This window comes from Trichomycterus rosablanca, chromosome 4 (assembly GCF_030014385.1).
Source record: "Trichomycterus rosablanca isolate fTriRos1 chromosome 4, fTriRos1.hap1, whole genome shotgun sequence".
Classification (NCBI taxonomy): Eukaryota; Metazoa; Chordata; class Actinopteri; order Siluriformes; family Trichomycteridae; genus Trichomycterus; species Trichomycterus rosablanca.
Genome location: NC_085991.1, coordinates 19,983,287 through 20,005,233, shown reverse-complemented (window position 1 = coordinate 20,005,233; position 21,947 = coordinate 19,983,287). Strand labels below are relative to the sequence as shown.

At 38.7% G+C, this 21,947-nt stretch overlaps 1 protein-coding gene across 1 annotated transcript in view; it reads left to right on the top strand.

The window, feature by feature from the left end:
• The window catches only part of carmil3 (capping protein regulator and myosin 1 linker 3), a 122,127-nt gene extending 100,383 nt beyond the window's left edge, over positions 1-21,744 (top strand). Inside the window, exons 25-38 of the mRNA XM_062993936.1 lie at positions 634-753; positions 853-966; positions 1,189-1,361; positions 2,190-2,277; positions 3,688-3,798; positions 5,066-5,132; positions 5,800-5,987; positions 6,260-6,336; positions 7,575-7,736; positions 17,339-17,525; positions 18,244-18,526; positions 20,117-20,232; positions 20,414-20,561; positions 21,658-21,744. Of these exons, the coding sequence (XP_062850006.1) occupies positions 634-753; positions 853-966; positions 1,189-1,361; positions 2,190-2,277; positions 3,688-3,798; positions 5,066-5,132; positions 5,800-5,987; positions 6,260-6,336; positions 7,575-7,736; positions 17,339-17,525; positions 18,244-18,526; positions 20,117-20,232; positions 20,414-20,561; positions 21,658-21,662 (1,839 nt within the window). The 3' untranslated portion in view covers positions 21,663-21,744. The remainder of the gene's footprint in view (positions 1-633; positions 754-852; positions 967-1,188; positions 1,362-2,189; positions 2,278-3,687; positions 3,799-5,065; positions 5,133-5,799; positions 5,988-6,259; positions 6,337-7,574; positions 7,737-17,338; positions 17,526-18,243; positions 18,527-20,116; positions 20,233-20,413; positions 20,562-21,657) is intronic.
• The last annotated feature ends 203 nt before the right edge of the window (positions 21,745-21,947 follow it).

Below are 21,947 nucleotides of genomic sequence, written 5' to 3'. Positions count from 1 at the left end.
GTTGTTGTGATGGTCAAAAAGTTTAAGTTATGAAAAAGAGATAAAGCATAGTGGCTATAAAAGTTGTTTTTAGAGGGCTACTCTCCCTCCATGACATTAAGCTGTGGTGCATAATTGTATCCGGAAAGAGCTTCATTCATTCATTGTCTGTAAAGCAAACAAAGCTAAACAATCATTAACACACAGACCAAGCCGCTCAGGTGGCGCAGCGGTAAAACACACGCTGTTCACCACACTGCACTCGTCAAGTGTAGGTGAAAAGATGTTCGATTGCTGTGCCGGAGGGGGCGTGGAGCAGCCTCATCCTCCCCAATCAGGAGCAGGTACCAGCATTAGTGAGAGGATGATTGACGGGTAGAAATTGGATGCGCTACAAGTGGAAGAAAAAGGGAAAAAAGAAACAACACCTAGACCACAGTTTGGTATAAAATGAAGGCTCAGACAAGTTATCCGTTTGGTTCCTCTGTAGACAAGCTTTAAGGATTTCAACTCGTATGTGAGTTATCTGCATGTTGGTTACTTAAAAATCACTACTGCAGCCACAATTAGATTACTCTTGGTGATTCGATAGTCCTAGCTGGATAGGTAGTTGATAATTGCAGTAATTCCAATGTCTGTAATTTTGTTTTTCAGGTTATGGAACGACTGTGTGCTCGTGTACAGCAGCAAGTGTGTGTTCTGAGAGGAGCAGGTGAGGCAGAAGAGCTGCAGGCTGCCAGACAAATTTTAAAGGAGGCCAGAAACTCTCGTGCTGTAAGTCTTAAGAGCTTTATCAGAGGAAAAAAGGTGTGTGTTAACATGCTGTCCTTTAGATTTGCTTTTAAATTCATTATGGTTTTAAATCTCTTACAGCTATACCCATCTCTGTGTGAACTGGCTCATGTATTTTCTGCGGACGGGCAGGTCAGACAGAAACTGGAGTCTCTTACTGCAGAATTGGCTACAGCTGCTGACAAAGAGCTACAAGTAAAGATTATTGCTTGTTTTTGTTCTTGTTTATGGTAATCACAGTAACTGGATAGATGGATGGATGAATGGATGGATGGTTAAATAAATACAAGAATAAATGGATGAATGGGTAGACTGATATATGAATGCATAGCTGGATAGATAAATTTTTATAGAGATGGATGGCCTGCAATAATGAAATGATTAATTAACAATGGATCTATTAATTCATTTGTCTAGGTTATTGTGGACTCCATGGTATCTCTATGTCAGGAACTGTGTCCACTCTCTTGCACTGCAGAGCATCTTGCTCCTCTTCTGTCCACTGTTTCTGAGCATGTGTCCATCCCTCGTTCTGCCATCCGTTCTGCACTGATGGAGAAAGCAGCTGATGATATCCATCAAGCTCTGGAGTAAGAAATGGGATTTACACCCTAATGCACACACAGTGCCTTGGAAAAGTATTTAGACATCTTACCCGAAAAAATAGGAGTTATCTCTTTTTACTGTGTAGTAAATAAATATCCCATCTTTTTGTAGATCTATCAGTATGATACATATAAAAGCAATATTAAATAGCATTTAAATTTGTGGATCATATAGAGAAAGAGATTATTTTAAAGTTCAGTTAATTTCACATGTGATTGACAAGCACGCACATCTCATGAGCATTAATTCAAAAGGTGTAAGTTTTTTATTATATCGTGACTTTTCGCTATCCTCTTTGTCAGCGCATAAGCTGCCACACCTGTTTTCTCCTGAAGCCATGATATACAGGAAAACTTGCAACCAGAGAGAATAACACTTATAAGACGCGGCTGCTACCACCTTACTCCTTTAAACATCTGTGACAAAGTTATGCTACTGGTTTGAACTAACTTAAACAAATTTTTTTAAATGTATAAAAAGCAATGTGCAAAAATATCTCACTGGTGTTGTGAACATTATTTGTGATTTGTAATCCAATAACAGAAATAGATAGCAAAGATGGCTCAAATAGGAACTAAACAAAGTAATCAATAATTTTAATCTGATTGACCTTTTTCATATAAATGAAATGTATTTTTATTTTTCAAAGTGGGTAGCTTATGTATGTAAATGGCAAATTCTAGGAATAAAAAATCAGAGTTCTGTTATGATTGTGTTAAATATGTGTTCTTTGAAAAAGAAACCTTGCAAGATTGCAAACTATGTTTTGCTATTAGTATTTCTTTCTCTTATCTTTCTTGTTTCACTCCAAGAGAGGTGAAGCTGTCAGTGGTTTCATATCTCACCAACTCTGTCGTCGACCAGATTCTTCAGGACCTCTACTCCACTCACAAGACATTGGTACCTTTTGCCTAATTTTTCTGTGTTAAATACATTTACCCTTGTATTTTGCCAGCAAATGGTAATGGTAATTTTACAGGATCAGGTGCACCCTGTGGCGCAAGTACTCTTTTCTTATGATATTTCCACAATTTAAGGTGAAAGTGGACACACAAATGTAATTTACACAGTTAATGTTCATGAAAAGAACCAGTGATCAGTATCGGGCCAGTGATAGCTCAGTGGTTAAGGTACTGGACTAGTAAACAGAAGGTTACCGGTTCAAGCACCGCCACCACCAAGTTGCCACTGTTGGGTCCCTGAGCAAGGCCCTTAACCCTCAATTGCTCATCGTGTTCTGCTCATTGTGTAAGTCGCTTTGGATAAAAGCGTCTGCTAAATGCTGAAAATGTAAATGTAAATGAAAAGTTCCTGAGCTCAAACTGTGAAATAAATCTCTCATTTGCTTTTTTCAAGAATGGCCCATATGGCATGATAGCATAGCTGGAAGGGTGACGCAGAGACAGCAGCATGGTTTGTGAGGCCTATTGTTTGACCCTCACCTGTGAGGAGTTACAATGTTCTCTCTCTGGGTTTCCTTTGAGTATGCTGCTTTCTTTCCACCTACCACGAATATGCAGATAATAAATCGGCTGCTCTATATATGCAGATAATAAATCGGCTGCTCTAACTTGCCCCCAGATGTGAGTGAGTAAATGTGTGGGTTTCTGTTGCTCTGATATGGATTTGCTCTTGTCCAGTGTATATTCCTGCCATGTGTCTAGTGTTTTCCGGTGGTGTCTGACCCATCGCTACCTTGGCCAGGATTAAGAGGCTACTGTAAATTAATGAATGAATAAAGAATGGTCTGACAGCACACCACAAGTCATTCATGACTGGTTTTACAGCATTACAGCAGGGACTGTAGTGCTGTTCTGGAGGCAAAATGTCGGCCCCACACCAGCGTTTTCAAACCTTTTGTCCACTGTGACCCCCATTTTAAAGCCTCATATTTTAGTGATTTTACCATATACACACCATGACCAGAGAAGGTAAGTGATACCGTTAGTCAGGTTGCATTTCGGTTTAGTAGCTAGTATTGTCATTAGTGTAAGAAAAGCTTCAAAATAAATAAATAACCCCAGCAATCTAAATCCATGTTAGATTTTGCATATTTTGAAAATATCCTGCTAATATCCAGTCTGCTATTTGTGATAATAAGCTGCATTTTTATGTACTGTATTTCAACATTAATGGCTTTATTAAAATTTGCTAACTGTGCCTAGCATATTTCCTATGCTGTTCCTTATAAGTAAAGTAGAGGACATGAGGATTTTAGTCCAGCAAATTTCATATGTTCCCTACCTCTTATTATTGTTTAACCATGCAGTCACACTTTGTACTGTATCCTGTCTTTTACTGGGTATTCAGCTTCAGCATGTGGCTGAAATACGGCATATGGACGACAGCGCCACGATGCGTCCCATGCTTCAGTATGCTGACAATACAGACATTGTTGAAGATGATAACAGCATTAACATAGTGGGTACATTTATTTACATTTCAGCATTTTACAGTGCATTGGTATGCAGTCATGTTAGTTTACATGATCTATGATCTGCCACATTTTGAGTGCTGAGATCCACAGGCAACTTCTTTAACTTTGCGGCTAGTCCTGACAATGCAGTGTTAATTGTGGGCCCTTATGGACAAAGTTGTGCTTTTCAAAACTATGTTCAACAAACAACAGGTTGTCTTCAGTTGACCAATGTCAAAAAATGTTTTCACTTTGTCTTTATGGGTAATTAAATGCTGATTTAGTAGTAAAAAATTGATCTACCAACTAAATCTAATGTAAGATAAAGGAAACACAAGTAAGCTCAAAATCATTCATTTTCATAAAACATTTATTTAAAACATCTAACACTGTATTACCTATGTGAACTGCCTTCCCAAACCTAGTAACTGTGCGACCCTTGACAGTAAAAATTGCTATCAAACATTTGTGATAATTTGTCTTTTACATCACAGTGAATGAGTTTGCCTCTGTTCTTTGTTGAACTGTCTTGATGTGGCTACACTGGATGGATTTCCAGCATTAACAGCCTGTTTAAGTCTTGCCGCAGCATCTCAATGGGATTCAATCAGGACTTTGACTTGGCAACGTAATTGTTTTTTTTTTTTGAAAAGTGAAGGTGATTTTTGCTTGGGATCATTGTCCTGCTGCATAACCCAATTGCACTTAAGCTTTAGGTTACAAACTAAAGTACAAACCTCCTCCAAATCTCCTTTTTAACTTTCTGATAGAAAACAGAATTGTTCCATCAAATAGGACAAGTCATCCAGGACCTATTTGGATGCCCAGAGTCTTTCTTATTGTACTTTGACCTTTACCAAGGCAAGAGAGGCCTGCAAATCTTTAGATGCTTGTCTGGGTTCTTTTGAGACCTCCTGGATAAGTTGTCTATGCATTCTATGTTAAATTTTAGTAGGCCTGCGATTCCTTTGAAGGCCTGGCAGTAATCATCCCTGAATGTCCTTAGTGAAATTGAACTGCATTGATTTATATATTGAATTTGGTTAACTGGTTGATTTAGTAGATATGTGGCAATCATTTCTTCCACATAGGGCCAGATAGGGCTCATATGCAACTTAAAGCAATTGGGAATGAGTAAATACTTTTCACAGTACTGTATTTAAAAACAAAGCTGTGTTGCATAATTGTGCCATCTGCTTTTCAATGCTTGCTTGAAAATTTTTGTTGTGTCCATACGGCATACCTTTACTCATCTGCTTAATTTGTGCTTAGGATACAATAGCCATAAAGCAGCATAGCTCCAGAACCCGACGCATTCGTCCTGTATCCACCAGACCAAGTAAGTCACACAAAACATCTTTCTGCAGTTCAACTGCGCTCTCACAAGTTGGCAATTTGCAGAAATTTTGAGTTCCGTGCTTCCGTATTTTGCTTCACTGTCTATAGAGTTTCGATGCTGTGTCTGTTTTTTATAATTTTTGTTATATGTAGCTTTCAGCCTACAAATTTAAACCTAAGATGAAAATTTAAGAAAACAGTTGTTTACTAAAATATACCCCCCACCATGTTTTACATTAACTGTTACAATCTGGGATTGCACTGATTGTGAATAGAAACCTTATAATGACTGAAAAAAAAGAATTGTTTACTATTGTTTAGTACTTGATTAAGCGACCTTTAGCAACTGGTACAGTGTATCAATACATTTTAAGGAGTTTGATGAAGCAAATTTGTCCCATCCCTTTTTACTGAATTTTATGAGTTTTTACAGCTTGGTTGGGTGGTGTACAGCAGTGGTGTGGTCTTAATAGGGTTGTTTTGGCTGTAATGAACACAGTAATGAGCACAGTCAGCAAATAAAATAAAAAATGTGCTTAATAGTTTTCAAGACATTGCTGTGAATGCACAAACTCTCTGCACAAGCTGTAACAGTTATAATGCAGGATAGCTAATGGCATGCCGATATGTGAATTTCTAAAGTTTCTAAAGTCAGTTCTCCCCCCTAGGTCTAGATGATGAGACCAGTACAACTCCTATGTTTTCTGAACCTCATCAGACCGCTCAGTTAAATTGTTTACCCTCCTGGGAAAATCTGTCAGACCTGCCTACCCAGGGTACACCTCTTCAACATGTGACCTCCAGCAGACCCCATCCTCCAAGAAGGCACAGGCCTGGGCATGCCCCTCAAGAGATGGTAAAAAATACCTGCTAAACTAGAAATAATAATTACACAGTCTTATCATTGTCTTTACTTAATCACATTTGCTTTAAAGGCTGCAGGCTATGTTAATGTTTGATCTTCTAGATAATTTATGCTTGATTATCAAATTATTGCATCATTTAAATACAGTCACTGTTTACAGATGACATGTTTTTTTATTCTATAATGACCATCTCGCTCATGATCAGCTGCAGAATAATCTGCACCAAATATCATCCTTGATATATATATTTATTTTTTTTCAGCATTCTTCTGAGAATGGTGGAGTGAACTTACTGGATAATGGAATGCCTGATTCCTACAGCAAGAGGGTCTTGGAAAGGTCTTTTATTTTTGTGTTTTAATAAAACTTACTGGTACCACTATTGTTAATAATAATAATAATAATAATAACAATAATAATAATAAAAATAAGTAAGTACTATAAGAATTCAGATCTTAATATTTAAAAGCTATATAAAAATACATTTAGATTCTAAATGGCCAAAAGTATGTGGGCACCTCTACTAATTATCAGACACATTCCTGACAGGTGTATAAAATTAATTATATAAAATAATCTATATGCTTCCAACTTTGTGGTCTTTAACAAGTAAAGTCTGATTGATTGTGAGCTAGGCCTTTTTGTCCAATATTCCAACATTGGTGTTGTACTCTTTTGACTGAAAAAGCACTCCTATGTCAACAAAATCCTATATAAGGTTTTCCAGAAGAATAGAAGTAGTTATAGCTAAAGGTGGGCATATTAATACATATGGTTTTGAAATCAGATTTCCACCAAATCCATGGTCAGGGTTCCACACAATTTAGCCATTTAGTGTAGAGTGCCTTTAAAAAGTATTTGCCCCTTTCCCAGTTTTTTCTGTTTTTGCATATTTGTCACACCTATGTTTCAGAGCATCAAACCACTTTTAATATTAGACAGAAAGATAATTCAAGAAAACACAAAATACTTTTTTTTATATAAATGATTATTTTATTTATTGAAAAATAAATGCTGTTCATTCATACCTGGCCCTATGTGGAAAAAAGTAATTGCCTCCTTAGCTACTAAGGGGGCAATTAGCTACCAGTTAATTAAATGCAGATTTAATTTTACTAGACACACCCAGGCAGGATTACTGACAGACCTGTTGAATCTAAGCATCACTTGAACAGAATCTGTTTGGCAATGTGAAGCAGGCTAGATGGTCTCAAAAAGCTGCACATTATGTCACATTGTCACACAAATACAAACATAAAACATTTCAAGTCATTGAAATGTACCAGTCTGGAAATTATTACTAAGCCATTGCTAAGGCTCTGGGAATTCATTGAACCTTAAGGAGAGCCATTATTCACAAATAAAGAAAACAGTGCTATCAGTCCGTTTGGTGTCTGCAAAGACATGTTTAGAAATGTCTGGGTGGGATGGCTGAAACAGCCTAGCCATCAGGGGGTGCACTTGCATCAAAAAGGGTATACGGTATTAAAACTGTGTTACATATCTAAACTATTTACAGGTGACACATTTAATATTATGACTGAAATGGTCTCTTTCTCATTTTGTTTGTCCCCAAGTCAACCGTCCTCTCAGCAGTACAGCCAGATTCTGAGGCAAAAAAAGAGACCAAAGGTGTTGTCTTTTTTGTCTGGCTTCAGGAAGAGCCGCTGTAATGAATCGTATCAGGATTCAGAAGCTACAAGCCAGACTGGGACATGTGGGAATCGGTGTCGCACAAAGTATGTTTCTCCTGTTCACAATGTAGTATTTGGTAGTAAAAAATATTGAAATGCACATTTGTGATATACTGAGCTTAGCTAGTTAAGAATATTGACTATGGTCTGAAAAGTACTGGTCAGCCTTTAAATCTGATTGAGCTTTTATTTTAATAAACCCAATGTTGCCTTAAAAAGGTTTCAAATAAAGTTCTGAAATACATAAAACTAAATGTTAACACCATAGGAAGGAACATTTCCTTCCCCATCCATAACCTCTATTTTTCAGAAAAGGCTTTTCGTAAAAGTTTAGATTGTATCTGTGGGAATCTGTGCCCATTCAGTCAAGAGCACTTGTAAGTTTCATTAAATGGGTAGGCCTTTCTTGCAATTATCACATGAATTACTCCAAATATTGTCCAGTGGTTTTGGGGTCAGGGCATTGAAGTTCCACACCAAACTTATCAACTACGTCTTTATGGACCTTTGATTGATGTACGTGGTTTGTGTACAGGTGCAAAAATGCTACAGCAGTACAGCTTTATGTTACCATAGACTGTCTGCCTGCAGTCCTGACTTGTTTGGCACATTATAAAGTGCAGTATTCAAAAATGGAGCTCCCAAACTGTTAAGCAGCTCATGTGCTTTGTCAAGCAAGAAAAAAAAACTATAGCTAGTTGCCCTAATTTTTCTAATGATAACTTCAAGTTGACCTCACAGTGGAATCCATGTTTTGTTTTGTTTTTAAATGTGTTGCAGCCATTTAATACCGAACTCTAAATAATTGGATTCAGGAGTGTTATTCAGTCCCATTGCAACAGGTGTCTAAAAAAACCAAGCACCAAGCCAACCATAAAGGCATAATTTGGTGAGTTTGGTATAGAAGAACTTGACTAACCCACACAGCGCCCTGACCTCAACCACTGACAAATGCTGTCCTGATGAATGGGCAAAAAATGTCCAATACGCTTATACAAAGCGTTCTCAGATAAGCGGAAGCTGTTATGGCTGCAAAAGCTACTTTCCGGTCTAATTAACCATAATGACAAGCGTTAGTTACTAGCATAGTGAACATAATTGTGTACTTACTAAGTCATTGCTTTATATTTACTTTTTATATACATACTAGTGATTGCTTTTGTCCCAACTTTAGAATTGTTTGTTGCTTTTATTTTACTGAATTATAAAGTGTTTTCATGGTGTAAATACACCGATCAGCCATAACATTAAAACTACCTCCTTGTTTCTACACTCACTGTCCATTTTATCAGCTCCACTTATAGGAGCACTTTGTAGTTCTACAATTACTGACTGTAGTCCATCTGTTTCTCTGCATGCTTTGTTAGCCCCCTTTCATGCTGTTCTTCAATGGTCAGAACCCCCACAGGACCACTGCAAAGTAGGTATTACTTGGGTGGTGGATCATTCTCAACACTGCAGTGACACTGACATGGTGGTGTGTGTTGTGCTGGTATGAGTGGATCAGACACAGCAGTGCTGATGGAGTTTTTAAACACCTCACTGTCACTGCTGGACTGAGAATAGTCCGCACTAGAAGATCTGCAGGCCCAGACAAAGTATGCCCAAGACTTCTGAAGTCCTGTGCTGCTGAGCTGGGTGAACCCCTTCAGCACATCTTTAACATGAGTCTGCGATTGGGAAGGGTTCCTACACAATGGAAAACATTGTGCCTCATCCCACTGCCTAAGAAGAGGTGTCTAAGTGAGATGAGTGACTTTAGACCTATCGCACTCACTTGACACATTATTAAAACTTCGCCTACTTCGACCCCAAGTTCAACATGCACTGGATCCACTTCAGTTTGCCTATCTGGAAAAGATTGGTGTTGAAGATGCCATCATGTACCTTCTCCACAGGACCCACTCTTATCTGGACAAGGAAAGCTGTGCTGTAAGTATCATGTTTTTTTATTTTTCCAGCGCTTTTGACATCATACAGCCTCTCTTACTTAGAGATAAACTGACCAATATGGAAGTGGACCCACATCTAGTATCATGGATTACTGACTACCTCTCTGGCAGACCACAGTTTGTTAGACTAAGAAACTGTTCGTCGGAGACTGTGGTCAGCAACACAGAAGTACCACAGGGGACTGTACTTTCCCCTTTCCTTTTCACAATCTACACATCGGACTTTAACTACAACTCGGAAACCTGTCATATGCAGAAGTTCTCGGATGATACTGTTATTGTGGGGTGTGTTAGAGATGGACAGGAAGAGGAATACATTAACCTGGTGAAAGACTTTGTTGGGTGGTGCGAGGTGAATCATCTACAACTCAATGCATCAAAGACAAAGGAGATGGTAGTGGACTTCCCAGGTCAGGTTGGCCTACGCAACCATTGAAGAGAATGCTGTGGAAGTTGTCAGGAGCTACAGATACCTAGGGGTGCATCTAGATGACAAACTGGACTGGTCAGTGAATACTGACACTTTATACAGAAAGGGATAGAGCCAGCTCTATTTTCTTAGACAGTTAAGGTCCTTTAATGTATGCAACAAACTCCTGCATATGTTCTACCAATCTGTTGTGGCCAGTGTTCTTTTTTATGCGGTGCTGTGCTGGGGTGGCAGCATTAAAAAGAAAGATGAAGCATGACTGGACAAACTGATTAGGCGAGCTGGTGCAGTGGTTGGCATTGAACTGGAACCACTGGTAACAGTGGCAGAAAGGAGGACACTGTGTAAACTCTATTCTATCATGGACAATGTCAGTCCCCAACTGCATAGAGTGATTATTAAAAAGAGAAGCATGTTTAGTGACAGGCTGCTGTCTCAGAGCTGCTCCACGGACAGGCTTCAAAAGTCATTCGTACCCAGAGCCATTAGGCTCTACAACTCCACCAGGCAGGGACGGCTGGCTGTAGCTAAAGACTGAGGGTCCTAATGTAGCCATGTGTGTATGTACTTGTATGCACATGCATGTGCAAACGTATATGGGTCAAAGACGAGACGTAACTTTTTAGTGTCCCAAATTGATAAATAATATACAATTATATTAATATAAGTGGATATACCTTCAATCTACTCCATTTGTACATCTTTACTGAAACCTAAAGTAATTTTTACGGAAAATGTTTGATTTTTGAAAAAATAACCCTTGAAACCCCCAAAATGTCATTCAGTGCAACGGTCCCCCTACCTCTTTAAGTAATAAAACATTAAGAAAAAACTAATTAATCTTAAGTAAAACTTAAAATTTACTGCTTTGGCATAATTGTACAAATGTCATGTGTGACATATTAAATAATATTCAATCAGATGTGTTTTTTAATATTAATAATATTCAGGATACTTTCAGTCCCCATTTTCCCAATCTTCAGTTGTCATTCAGTACAACGTTAATAAAAAGCCTTATTTTAATATGCAATCAAGCTACTGCAGTCATGTGACCAATTATAACAACAACAGAAGACTCCTGGGGACCCTTCAGCACACACACGAGGTCATTGCATTTTAACATTATTTGATAAAAGGGTCTTTTTACTGACACAGTACATTAAAGAACAAAACTAAGTGTCATTCAGTACAACACAGAAAACGTAATATTACGGTTAATCTTGTAAACAAACAAGGTTATTAACATTTAAATGTGAATATGTGTAGAAATGTCTTTGAGCTAAGGTCAATGTTAGCTTTTGCTAACCACTGGGATAACTGTAAAATGTGCTAAAGTAAAATTTCTGTCATTCAGTGCAACAGAATTTCGCTGTTGCACTAAATTGACAATGACATTGTTATACTGACTTTTTAATGTTTTAAAATTATTTTTAAATATTAAAACCACTTTTTTCCATTCTAGTCTTCCTTAATAAGAGCAGTAATTACAATGAATATTAATAATTATGTTTTTGATGAAGTGGTCCCTGAGATTTTGTTATTGTCAAGTACGATGACCTGCCATTCCTTGGGCAGGTACTGCTGTCTGTAGGAGATGAGGTGCAAGTTAGCTGCATGCTACAAAATTGAAACAGAAATTCTTTTGTGTGGCCAAATCCACCTGATAAAATTTACTACCTTAAGTCTGATGTCAAAATCATAATCGCAGAACCAAAGCCATGTACAGCAAGAACCTCAAGGTTAAAAAACAAAATACTGGAAAACATTTGTTCAGTTCATGAAATAAAATGCGACTTCAAATGGTTTTCACGGCTGAATGAATTTAGATTTACTGCAGCAACTTTTTCACGTGTTATGACACAAATTCCACACTTCCACACTGTTCTGGTGCCTTACAAGTTGTTATGATGGCTTCATTAGCTATGTTTTTCATTGCCTTACTTTTTTCATGATGTAGTAATATTATAACACATACAGTACTTGCCACTGGTGTGGCATATTTTCATTCTACTACTGCTACTTTAATCAATAAAGAACTTAAAATCAAATTAAGTCATGAATATTCTGATGTAACAGGATAATTTGGAGTATGTCATTCAGTGCAACATAAAATCATCATACAGTGCAACAAAAACATTTGCTTAAAATAACTGTAATAAGTAATTATTATACTATATATATGTATACAGTGGGGTCAAAAAGTATTTAGTCAGCCACTGATTGTGCAAGTTCTCCTACTTAGAAAGATGAGAGAGGTCTGTAATTTTCATCATAGGTACACTTCAACTATGAGAGACAAAATGAGAAAAAAAAATCCAGGAAATCACATTGTAGGATTTTTAAAGAATTTATTCGAAAATTATGGTGGAAAATAAGTATTTGGTCAATAACAAACAAGCAAGATTTCTGGCTCTCACAGACCTGTAACTTATTCTTTAAGAAGCTCTTCTGTCCTTCACTCGTTACCTGTATTAATGGCACCTGTTTGACCTTGTTATCTGTATAAAAGACACCTGTCCACAGCCTCAAACAGTCAGACTCCAAACTCAACCATGGCCAAGACCAAAGAGCTGTCGAAGGACACCAGGAAGAAAATTGTAGACCTGCACCAGGCTGGGAAGAGTAAATCTACAATAGGCAAGCAGGTTGGTGTGAATAAATCAACTGTGGGAACAATTGTAAGAAAATGGAAGACATACAAGACCATTGACCCTTGGGGTCAAGATCTCATCCCGTGGGGTCAAAATGATCATGAGAACGGTGAGCAAAAATCCCAGAACTACACGGAGGGACCTGATGAATGACCTGCAGAGAGCTGGGACCAAAGTAACAAAGGCTACCATCAGTATACACACTACGCCGAGAGGGACTCAAATCCTGCAGTGCCAGGCGTGTCCCCCTGCTTAAGCCAGTACATGTCCAGACCCGTCTGATGTTTGCCAGAGAGCATATGGATGATCCAGAAGTGGATTGGGAGAATATCATGTGGTCAGATTAAACCAAAATGGAACTTTTTGGTAAAAACTCAACTTGTCATGTTTGGAGGAAGAAGAAAAACCCAAGAACACCATACCTACTGTGAAGCATGGGGGTGGAAACTGATTCGTGTTAAGGGAAGAATGAATGGGGCCATCAGTGGAAGATGGAACGTGGCAGGGTCTTCCAGCATGACAATGATCCCAAACACACCGCTCGGGCAACGAAGGAGTGGCTCCGTAAAAAGCATTTCAAGGTCCTGGAGTGGCCTAGCCAGTCTCCAGACCTCAACCCCATAGAAAATTTGTGGAGTCCGTGTTGCCCAGCGACAGCCCCAAAGCATCACTGCTCTAAAAGATCTGCATGGAGGAATGGGCCAAAATACCAGCTACAGTGTGTGCAAACCTGGTGAAGACTTACAGGAAACGTTTGACCTCTGTCATTGCCAACAAAGGTTATGTTACAAAGTATTGAGTTGAACTTTTGTTATTGACCAAATACTTATTTTCCACCATAATTTACAAATAAATTCTTTAAAAATCCTACAATGTGATTTCCTGGATTTTTTTTTCTCATTTTGTCTCTCATAGTTGAAGTGTAGCTATGATGAAAATTACAGACCTCTCTCATCTTTCTAAGTAGGAGAACCTGCACAATCAGTGGCTGACTAAATACTTTTTGGCCCCACTGTATATATATACAGTGGGGGAAATAAGTATTTGATCCCCTGCTGATTTTGTAAGTTTACCCCCTTACAAAGACTTGAACAGTCTATAATTTTTATGGAAGGTTTATTTTAACAGAGAGAGACAGAATATCAACAAAAAATCCAGAAAAAAAACATTAAATAAAAGTTATACATTAATTTGTATTTAATTAAGGGAAATAAGTATTTGATCCCCTACCACCCAGCAAGAATTCTGACCCCCACAGACTGGTTATGTGCCCATGAGGCACACAAATTAGTCCTGTCCCTGTATAAAAGACTCCTGTCACAGAATCAGTTTTTTCTGTTCAAATCTCTCGACCACCATGGGCAAGACCAAAGAGCTATCAAAGGACGTCAGGGACAAGATTGTAGACCTGCACAAGGCTGGAATGGGCTACAAGACCATCAGCAAGAAGCTTGGTGAGAAAGAGACCACTGTTGGTGCGATAATTCGAAAATGGAAGAAATACAAGATCACAATCACCCTCACTCTGGAGCTCCATGCAAGATCTCACCTGGTGGGGTAAGAATGATTCTGAGAAAGGTGAGGTCAGTCCAGAATTACACGGGAGGAGCTTGTCAATGATCTCAAGGGAGCTGGGAGCAGAGAAATGCTGGATATGACCCCAAGAACACCATCCCCACCGGGCATTTCTTTGCCTCCAAACACGGCGAGTGGAGTTGATGCCAAAGAGCTCAATTTTGGTCTCATCTGACCATATCACATTCTCCCAAGCTTTCTCTGAATCATTCAGGTGTTCATTGGCAAACTTCAGACGGGCCTGTACATGAGCCTTCTTGAGCAAAGGGACTTTGCGGGCACTGCAGGATCTCAATCCATTACGGCGAAGTGTGTTACTAATGGTTTTCTTGGTGACTGTGCTCTTAGCTCCCTTGAGATCATTGACAAGCTCCTCCCGTGTAATTCTGGACTGACTTCACCTTTCTCAGAATCATTCTTACCCCACGAGGTGAGATCTTGCATGGAGCTCCAGAGTGAGGGCGATTGACTGTGATCTTGTATTTCTTCCATTTTCGAATTATCGCACCAACAGTGGTCTCTTTCTCACCAAGCTTCTTGCTGATGGTCTTGTAGCCCATTCCAGCCTTGTGCAGGTCTACAATCTTGTCCCTGACGTCCTTTGATAGCTCTTTGGTCTTGCCCATGGTGGTCGAGAGATTTGAACGGAAGAAACTGATTCTGTGACAGGAGTCTTTTATACAGGGACAGGACTAATTTGTGTGCCTCATGGGCACATAACCGGTCTGTGGGGGTCAGAATTCTTGCTGGTTGGTAGGGGATCAAATACTTATTTCCCTTAATTAAATACAAATAAATTTATAACTTTTATTTAATGTTTTTTTTCTGGATTTTTTGTTGATATTCTGTCTCTCTCTGTTAAAATAAACCTTCCATAAAAATTATAGACTGTTCAAGTCTTTGTAAGGGGTAAACTTACAAAATCAGCAGGGGATCAAATACTTATTTCCCCCACTGTATATATATATATATATATATATATATATATATATATATATATATATATATATATACAGTATATATACAGTGTATCACAAAAGTGAGTACACCCCTCACATTTCTGCAAATATTTCATTATATCTTTTCATGGGACAACACTATAGACATGAAACTTGGATATAACTTAGAGTAGTCAGTGTACAGCTTGTATAGCAGTGTAGATTTACTGTCTTCTGAAAATAACTCAACACACAGCCATTAATGTCTAAATGGCTGGCAACATAAGTGAGTACACCCCACAGTGAACATGTCCAAATTGTGCCCAAAGTGTCAATATTTTGTGTGACCATTATTATTATCCAGCACTGCCTTAACCCTCCTGGGCATGGAATTCACCAGAGCTGCACAGGTTGCTACTGGAATCCTCTTCCACTCCTCCATGATGACATCACGGAGCTGGTGGATGTTAGACACCTTGAACTCCTCCACCTTCCACTTGAGGATGCGCCACAGGTGCTCAATTGGGTTTAGTCCATCACCTTTACCTTCAGCTTCCTCAGCAAGGCAGTTGTCATCTTGGAGGTTGTGTTTGGGGTCGTTATCCTGTTGGAAAACTGCCATGAGGCCCAGTTTTCGAAGGGAGGGGATCATGCTCTGTTTTAGAATGTCACAGTACATGTTGGAATTCATGTTTCCCTCAATGAACTGCAGCTCCCCAGTGCCAGCAACACTCATGCAGCCCAAGACCATGATGCTACCACCACCATGCTTGACTGTAGGCAAGATACAGTTGTCTTGGTACTTCTCACCAGGGCACCGCCACACATGCTGGACACCATCTGAGCCAAACAAGTTTATCTTGGTCTCATCAGACCACAGGGCATTCCAGTAATCCATGTTCTTGGACTGCTTGTCTTCAGCAAACTGTTTGCGGGCTTTCTTGTGCGTCAGCTTCCTTCTGGGATGACGACCATGCAGACCGAGTTGATGCAGTGTGCGGCATATGGTCTGAGCACTGACAGGCTGACCTCCCACGTCTTCAACCTCTGCAGCAATGCTGGCAGCACTCATGTGTCTATTTTTTAAAGCCAACCTCTGGATATGACGCCGAAAACGTGGACTCAACTTCTTTGGTCGACCCTGGCGAAGCCTGTTCCGAGTGGAACCTGTCCTGGAAAACCGCTGTATGACCTTGGCCACCATGCTGTAGCTCAGTTTCAGGGTGTTAGCAATCTTCTTATAGCCCAGGCCATCTTTGTGGAGAGCAACAATCCTATTTCTCACATCCTCAGAGAGTTCTTTGCCATGAGGTGCCATGTTGAATATCCAGTGGCCAGTATGAGAGAATTGTACCCAAAACACCAAATTTAACAGCCCTGCTCCCCATTTACACCTGGGACCTTGACACATTTGGGCACAATTTGGACATGTTCACTGTGGGGTGTACTCACTTATGTTGCCAGCTATTTAGACATTAATGGCTGTGTGTTGAGTTATTTTCAGAAGACAGTAAATCTACACTGCTATACAAGTTGTACACTGACTACTCTAAGTTATATCCAAGTTTTATTTCTATAGTGTTGTCCCATGAAAAGATATAATAAAATATTTGCAGAAATGTGAGGGGTGTACTCACTTTTGTGATACACTGTATATATATGGCTATATTGGCCTCATTGTTCAATATTGTCATGTTACTTTACTATTTAATAATTTAATTACTATTCAATCTTTACACTAAAACTATACCTCATGCATCATAACAGTTACCAGTTATTCATTTTATGTAAATAACAAGAAATACTTAGTTCTAGTTTTTCTGTTTGCTTTTGTTTTTTTTTGTACTGTTAATTATTTGTTGTATTATGCTACTGGGACTTTAATTTCCTTCGAGATCAATAAAGTATCTATCTATCTATCTATCTAATTGTAGAACTACAAAGTGCTTCTATATGGTAAGTGGAGCTGATAAAATGGACAGTGAGTGTAGAAACAAGGAGGTGGATTTAATGTTATGGCTGATCGGTGTATGTTGATGAACTAAAAGTGCAATGTGGATCATTGTTATCATTTGTATTTTATCATGTCTTAAAATTCCAGTGACACCACTGAGAATCTGTACTCTGAGATTCAAAAGGATCGCAAGAAGGCAGAGCCAGTATTGACAGAAACCAATAGCAGCCCTGGAGCTCAAAGAGCATCTCAGCCATCACCCTGTCAAACATTTCAGGCCATACCACTGCCAAGGATGCGGGGAGTGACTCCTTCCTGCACCATAAAGAAAGAAGTATTCTTCATTACACTGGTCTACATCTAATTACACATGAATAATATTTTAACATACATACCAGTACTATAATAATTATGCTATACTAAGCAACTAAGACATTGGTATGTTCACAGACACAGCATTTGTGTTTCCAGAAAGTTAGATATGGAAAAACAGTAAAAAAAAAAAAACATGTAAAATGTGACTACTGTAACTTAGCAGTGATTTTACCAGGTAGTGTAAATACTAAATTACATTATAGTGGTTGCATTGTCTATATAATTATTCAGGTTGTTCTTCCTTATATAGTGCACAGAAGTAGCAGGGGAAAAAGTGGTACTGAGCACTCCACCTGTGCATGTATGTGTTCATTAAAGCTTTGTGTTTTAGCTGCTGCTTAAGCAAGGCAAGAATTAATCACAGGTATTCATCAAACGCACACAGTTGTGCTCATAACTAGTGGACAGTTTGAAGTAGACAGTCCACTTATAAGTGTTCAGGTGGTGCAGTGGTAAAGTACACTAATTCACTACTGGGATACATGGTTCGAATCCCCAGTGGTGCTATCGGTCAGTCGGGTGTCAACATACAGACATAATTGTTGGGGGTCAATGCGATCCTGCCTGGGGTGCTTTGAAAAAGTAGTTTGATGATCTGAAACAGTAATAGCTAGAACTCAAAATTCTAGCTATTACTGAATTTAGGTTTCACCCTAATTTTAAATGTTTTTCTTCAGTTCTCTGATTACAGTGAAGTATTAGGCTCCACTGAAGATGTCACTTTCATTATTGAAGATTTACCTAGACTGCCTGACAGGCACACTGAAGGACAGAATGTCTGTAAGCTCTTTCACAAAGAGTCAGATGTAGAGGGTTTAAACTCACCAACTTCTGAACTGAAGACGGAAGAAGTAATTGAGTCCCAGGCTCATGAGAGTAAGCAGAGACCACAACCTCCCCCTCAGAGCAGCAAGCCAAGACTGTACAACGCAAGACAGTGCCATCTGGAGGAGAATTGTGGTAACGCAAATATTCTCTTTAACTACTCTAATGCCTAGTTCACACTACACGATTTTTGTTCTGATTTTCACTCGCCGACTGGTCGCCGCTAGATGTGGCAGCTCGGGAGCAACTCGGCGTTCGCTCTGCAATCAATCGCTATGTGTGAACTGTTCAACAACTCGATCCGAGCGGCTCGCCGAAGGGAGAATAGCAGGTTGAATATCTGGATCAGTCTGTTGCGACTGGCAATGAGTGTGGTGAGGGGATAATGTAGTTTATATCAGAATACATTGGCACACACAAGCTTTACAATATTTGTGAACTTATCGTCCATGCCAAACCATAATACCAACACTGCATGCATTACAAAAATATTTTTTATAAAATATAAATCTCCTTTATTTTTCTCTTTGCTTTTACGCTGCACATCAGCGCACAAACAGCTTTGATCACTCGCTACTCGTTGTTTTTTGGACATGGTATCACTTAACCCCTCGTCACTTCTCGTGTTTGTTTTCGTGACAAAACGTAGTTTGGGAGACCAGAGAAGCTCGCCTGCGATTCCAGTTGGTGATAGATCGTGTAGTGTGAAACCCCCTGTCGCCGATCTGTCGTGTAGTGTAGTGTAGTGTAGCCAGACTGACTTGAAAGACTCCCGATTACAAGAGATCCAGTCATGTAGTGTGAACTGTACAGCGACCTGACGACTTGGAAAGTCGTGTAGTGTGAAATTAAGAACTTTAAGACCATGTGGACACCCATCCTAACATCCACATCCATTAACAACAGGTGTAGGTCAAATAGTTCTGACTGAGAGATTTATTTACATTCTAATAATAATACTCAGGCTTTTTCACATGAATTGTAATCATGTAGACACTGTTTTTTTAAAATGGAGGGATAAAACTAAATTAAACATAACTGTGTGTATTCACAAGTCTATCACTAATGAATCTTGGCACATCTGGTAATTTTGCATTTAAGGCATGTAAACACTTTCATTCAAAGAGAATATAATCCAAGCAACTGGGGGGCAAGAGCCTTGCTCAATGGCAAAAACTTTGCTTGGGGCTTAAACCAGTGACCAGCCCAGCCACCACTTAGTTGTGCATATGATTACAGTCATGTAGTTATAGAGGAATAAGATGTATTCATTCATTTATTTATTTACTTATTATTTTTTATTATATTTAAGACATTTCAGGATTTTTGTGTATGAGCTGTTGGAAGTGTATGATAAATTTGACTTGACTTGATCTTATTTTTGTCCTTCATATCCTTAAATGCAAACACTTTATTGTCAAAATTATATGGACACCTGAACATGAACTTGTTGGACTTCCTATCAAAAACCATATGCTTGAGTATGTGCTTGTTTATGATACATGTAATACTTTACTAGCCTTGTAGATCCAGTACAAAATCAAATAAACAGACACAAAAGACACTGAACATGTTTGTATTTTAAGATGGGAAGACAGTTTTATGTAAATTCCATCTATGGCGACAATATTACTTTGGAGTTGTTCAACATGCCTGTTGTATTTACTGCATATGACATTAGCATATGAATAATCTAGTATTGTCCTTGTTTTTATGCTGTGTTAGAATCTACAGAGGATATTCAAGAAAAGAGAAATTACAGCAATGCAAAAAAGGATGACATATGTCCAGAGGAGCAACAGCAAAAGTCAGAGCAACAAACTCCTCCTATTATTGAACAGGTATTTCGCATGTAGTAATCAGTGCAAGCTGCTTTTTAATGCATTTACATGTATACATTTGTATTAGCTGGTGTGTAGTATTATAAGCTGTAAGCTTATATTAAAGTGAAATACATATATGTACATACAGTATATGTATTATATGTAATGAAATATGTATTATATTATGTTATATTTACAGTTCAAATCACAGGCAGATACTTCCCCTGAAAAATATCCCACCCTCACTCCTTCATTCCATGCACACTTTGAAAATAAAGTACCACCTCCAGTTCCACCTGCCAGAGGCAAGCCTGTAACTGGATGGATTGATTCTCCATTTATTCAAGGTAGTAAAGTGTCTCTGCTTAAATAAATATAAACACTAGCTATACACACTAAAACACTAGCTATGAACACTATTTGGCCAAAAGCATGTGAATACCATGCCTAAATACTGGTGTTTCAGCCAGACATGGTGCAAACAGGAGTTAAAAATCAACTATACTAAATTGTGTGCTTCTAAATTCATGACAACATTAACAGTTTGGGAAAAGCAATATTCTGTTTCAGCACGACTGCACAAAGCATTGTTCATAAAGACCCAAAACGAGTCTGGTGGAAAGTTTAGTAGTGAGGATGTTAAATGTCATGTTTATGACATGGATAAGCCATAATAAGCCATTTCTGTCACTTATGATGCCACAATGACAACACAAAGGCTTAAAATGATTAAACTGATTTATACATATACATATAAGAAAAATGTATGTATGTTGAATGGTGGATCGTTCTACAGTGCAGCCTTGTGGCAAATTTCTCCCAACAGTCTGACCAATTGACCTTCTTTCATTTCTCTGATGTTCAGCTCCTGTGCCTGTGTGCCCATTGTAGATGCTTTCGATGGTAGACAGAAGTTAGCTCGGGCACTTTGACTGGCCTGTGGCTATGCAGCTCCATACACAGAAGGGTTTGATGCACTGTGTTGTGACACATTCACCTAATCAAATAATAATACAAATAATAATATTATGTGAAATTTGAGCCATAGTAACCCTTCAGACCCTTCAGTTTGTCCATACCAAACACCACAGCTTTCATGCCCTCTGGCTTCAATTATTAATGTTTCAGCGATTTGGGGCTTGAACCTCCTTGGACCACTGTTTGTGGGTACTCAACACAGCTGAATGTGAACATTCCATGCAGTTTCAGAGGTACTTCTACCCAGCGATATGGTCATAACGATTTGGCCCTTATGGGTCATTATCTCTGATCATATTATTCAACATATTTACAATTAATAAATCCCTGCCCGTGACATGCACAATTGCTACAGAATAGGCCATGCACATTATTGGGGGTGGTTCTAATGTTCTGGCTTATCAGTGTAAGTTGTAGCATAATGCTTTGTCTTTAAGCTCCTGATCTGTGTCCTTCTCGTTTTAGATTAGCAAACAGCAAAGCCATGCAGCAGTAAATTCTCCTGATGCTGCTTCATCAAGAGAGATAAATGAAGGAAACAAGAGATTGCAAGAACTAGACTAAGTTAGTTTAAGCAGTAAAAAATATGCACAAATGCTTGTGTGTGTCATGTTTCTCTGCTTTACTACATCACATAAATATTCAGCTTAACTGGCTTCTCAGGCTTATTTTTTATTTAGTTAGCAACTAAATATTTTTTATTTAGCAAATCTTTTCTCATTCTCTTTTTCTCTGCCTTGACTCTGCATCTATCT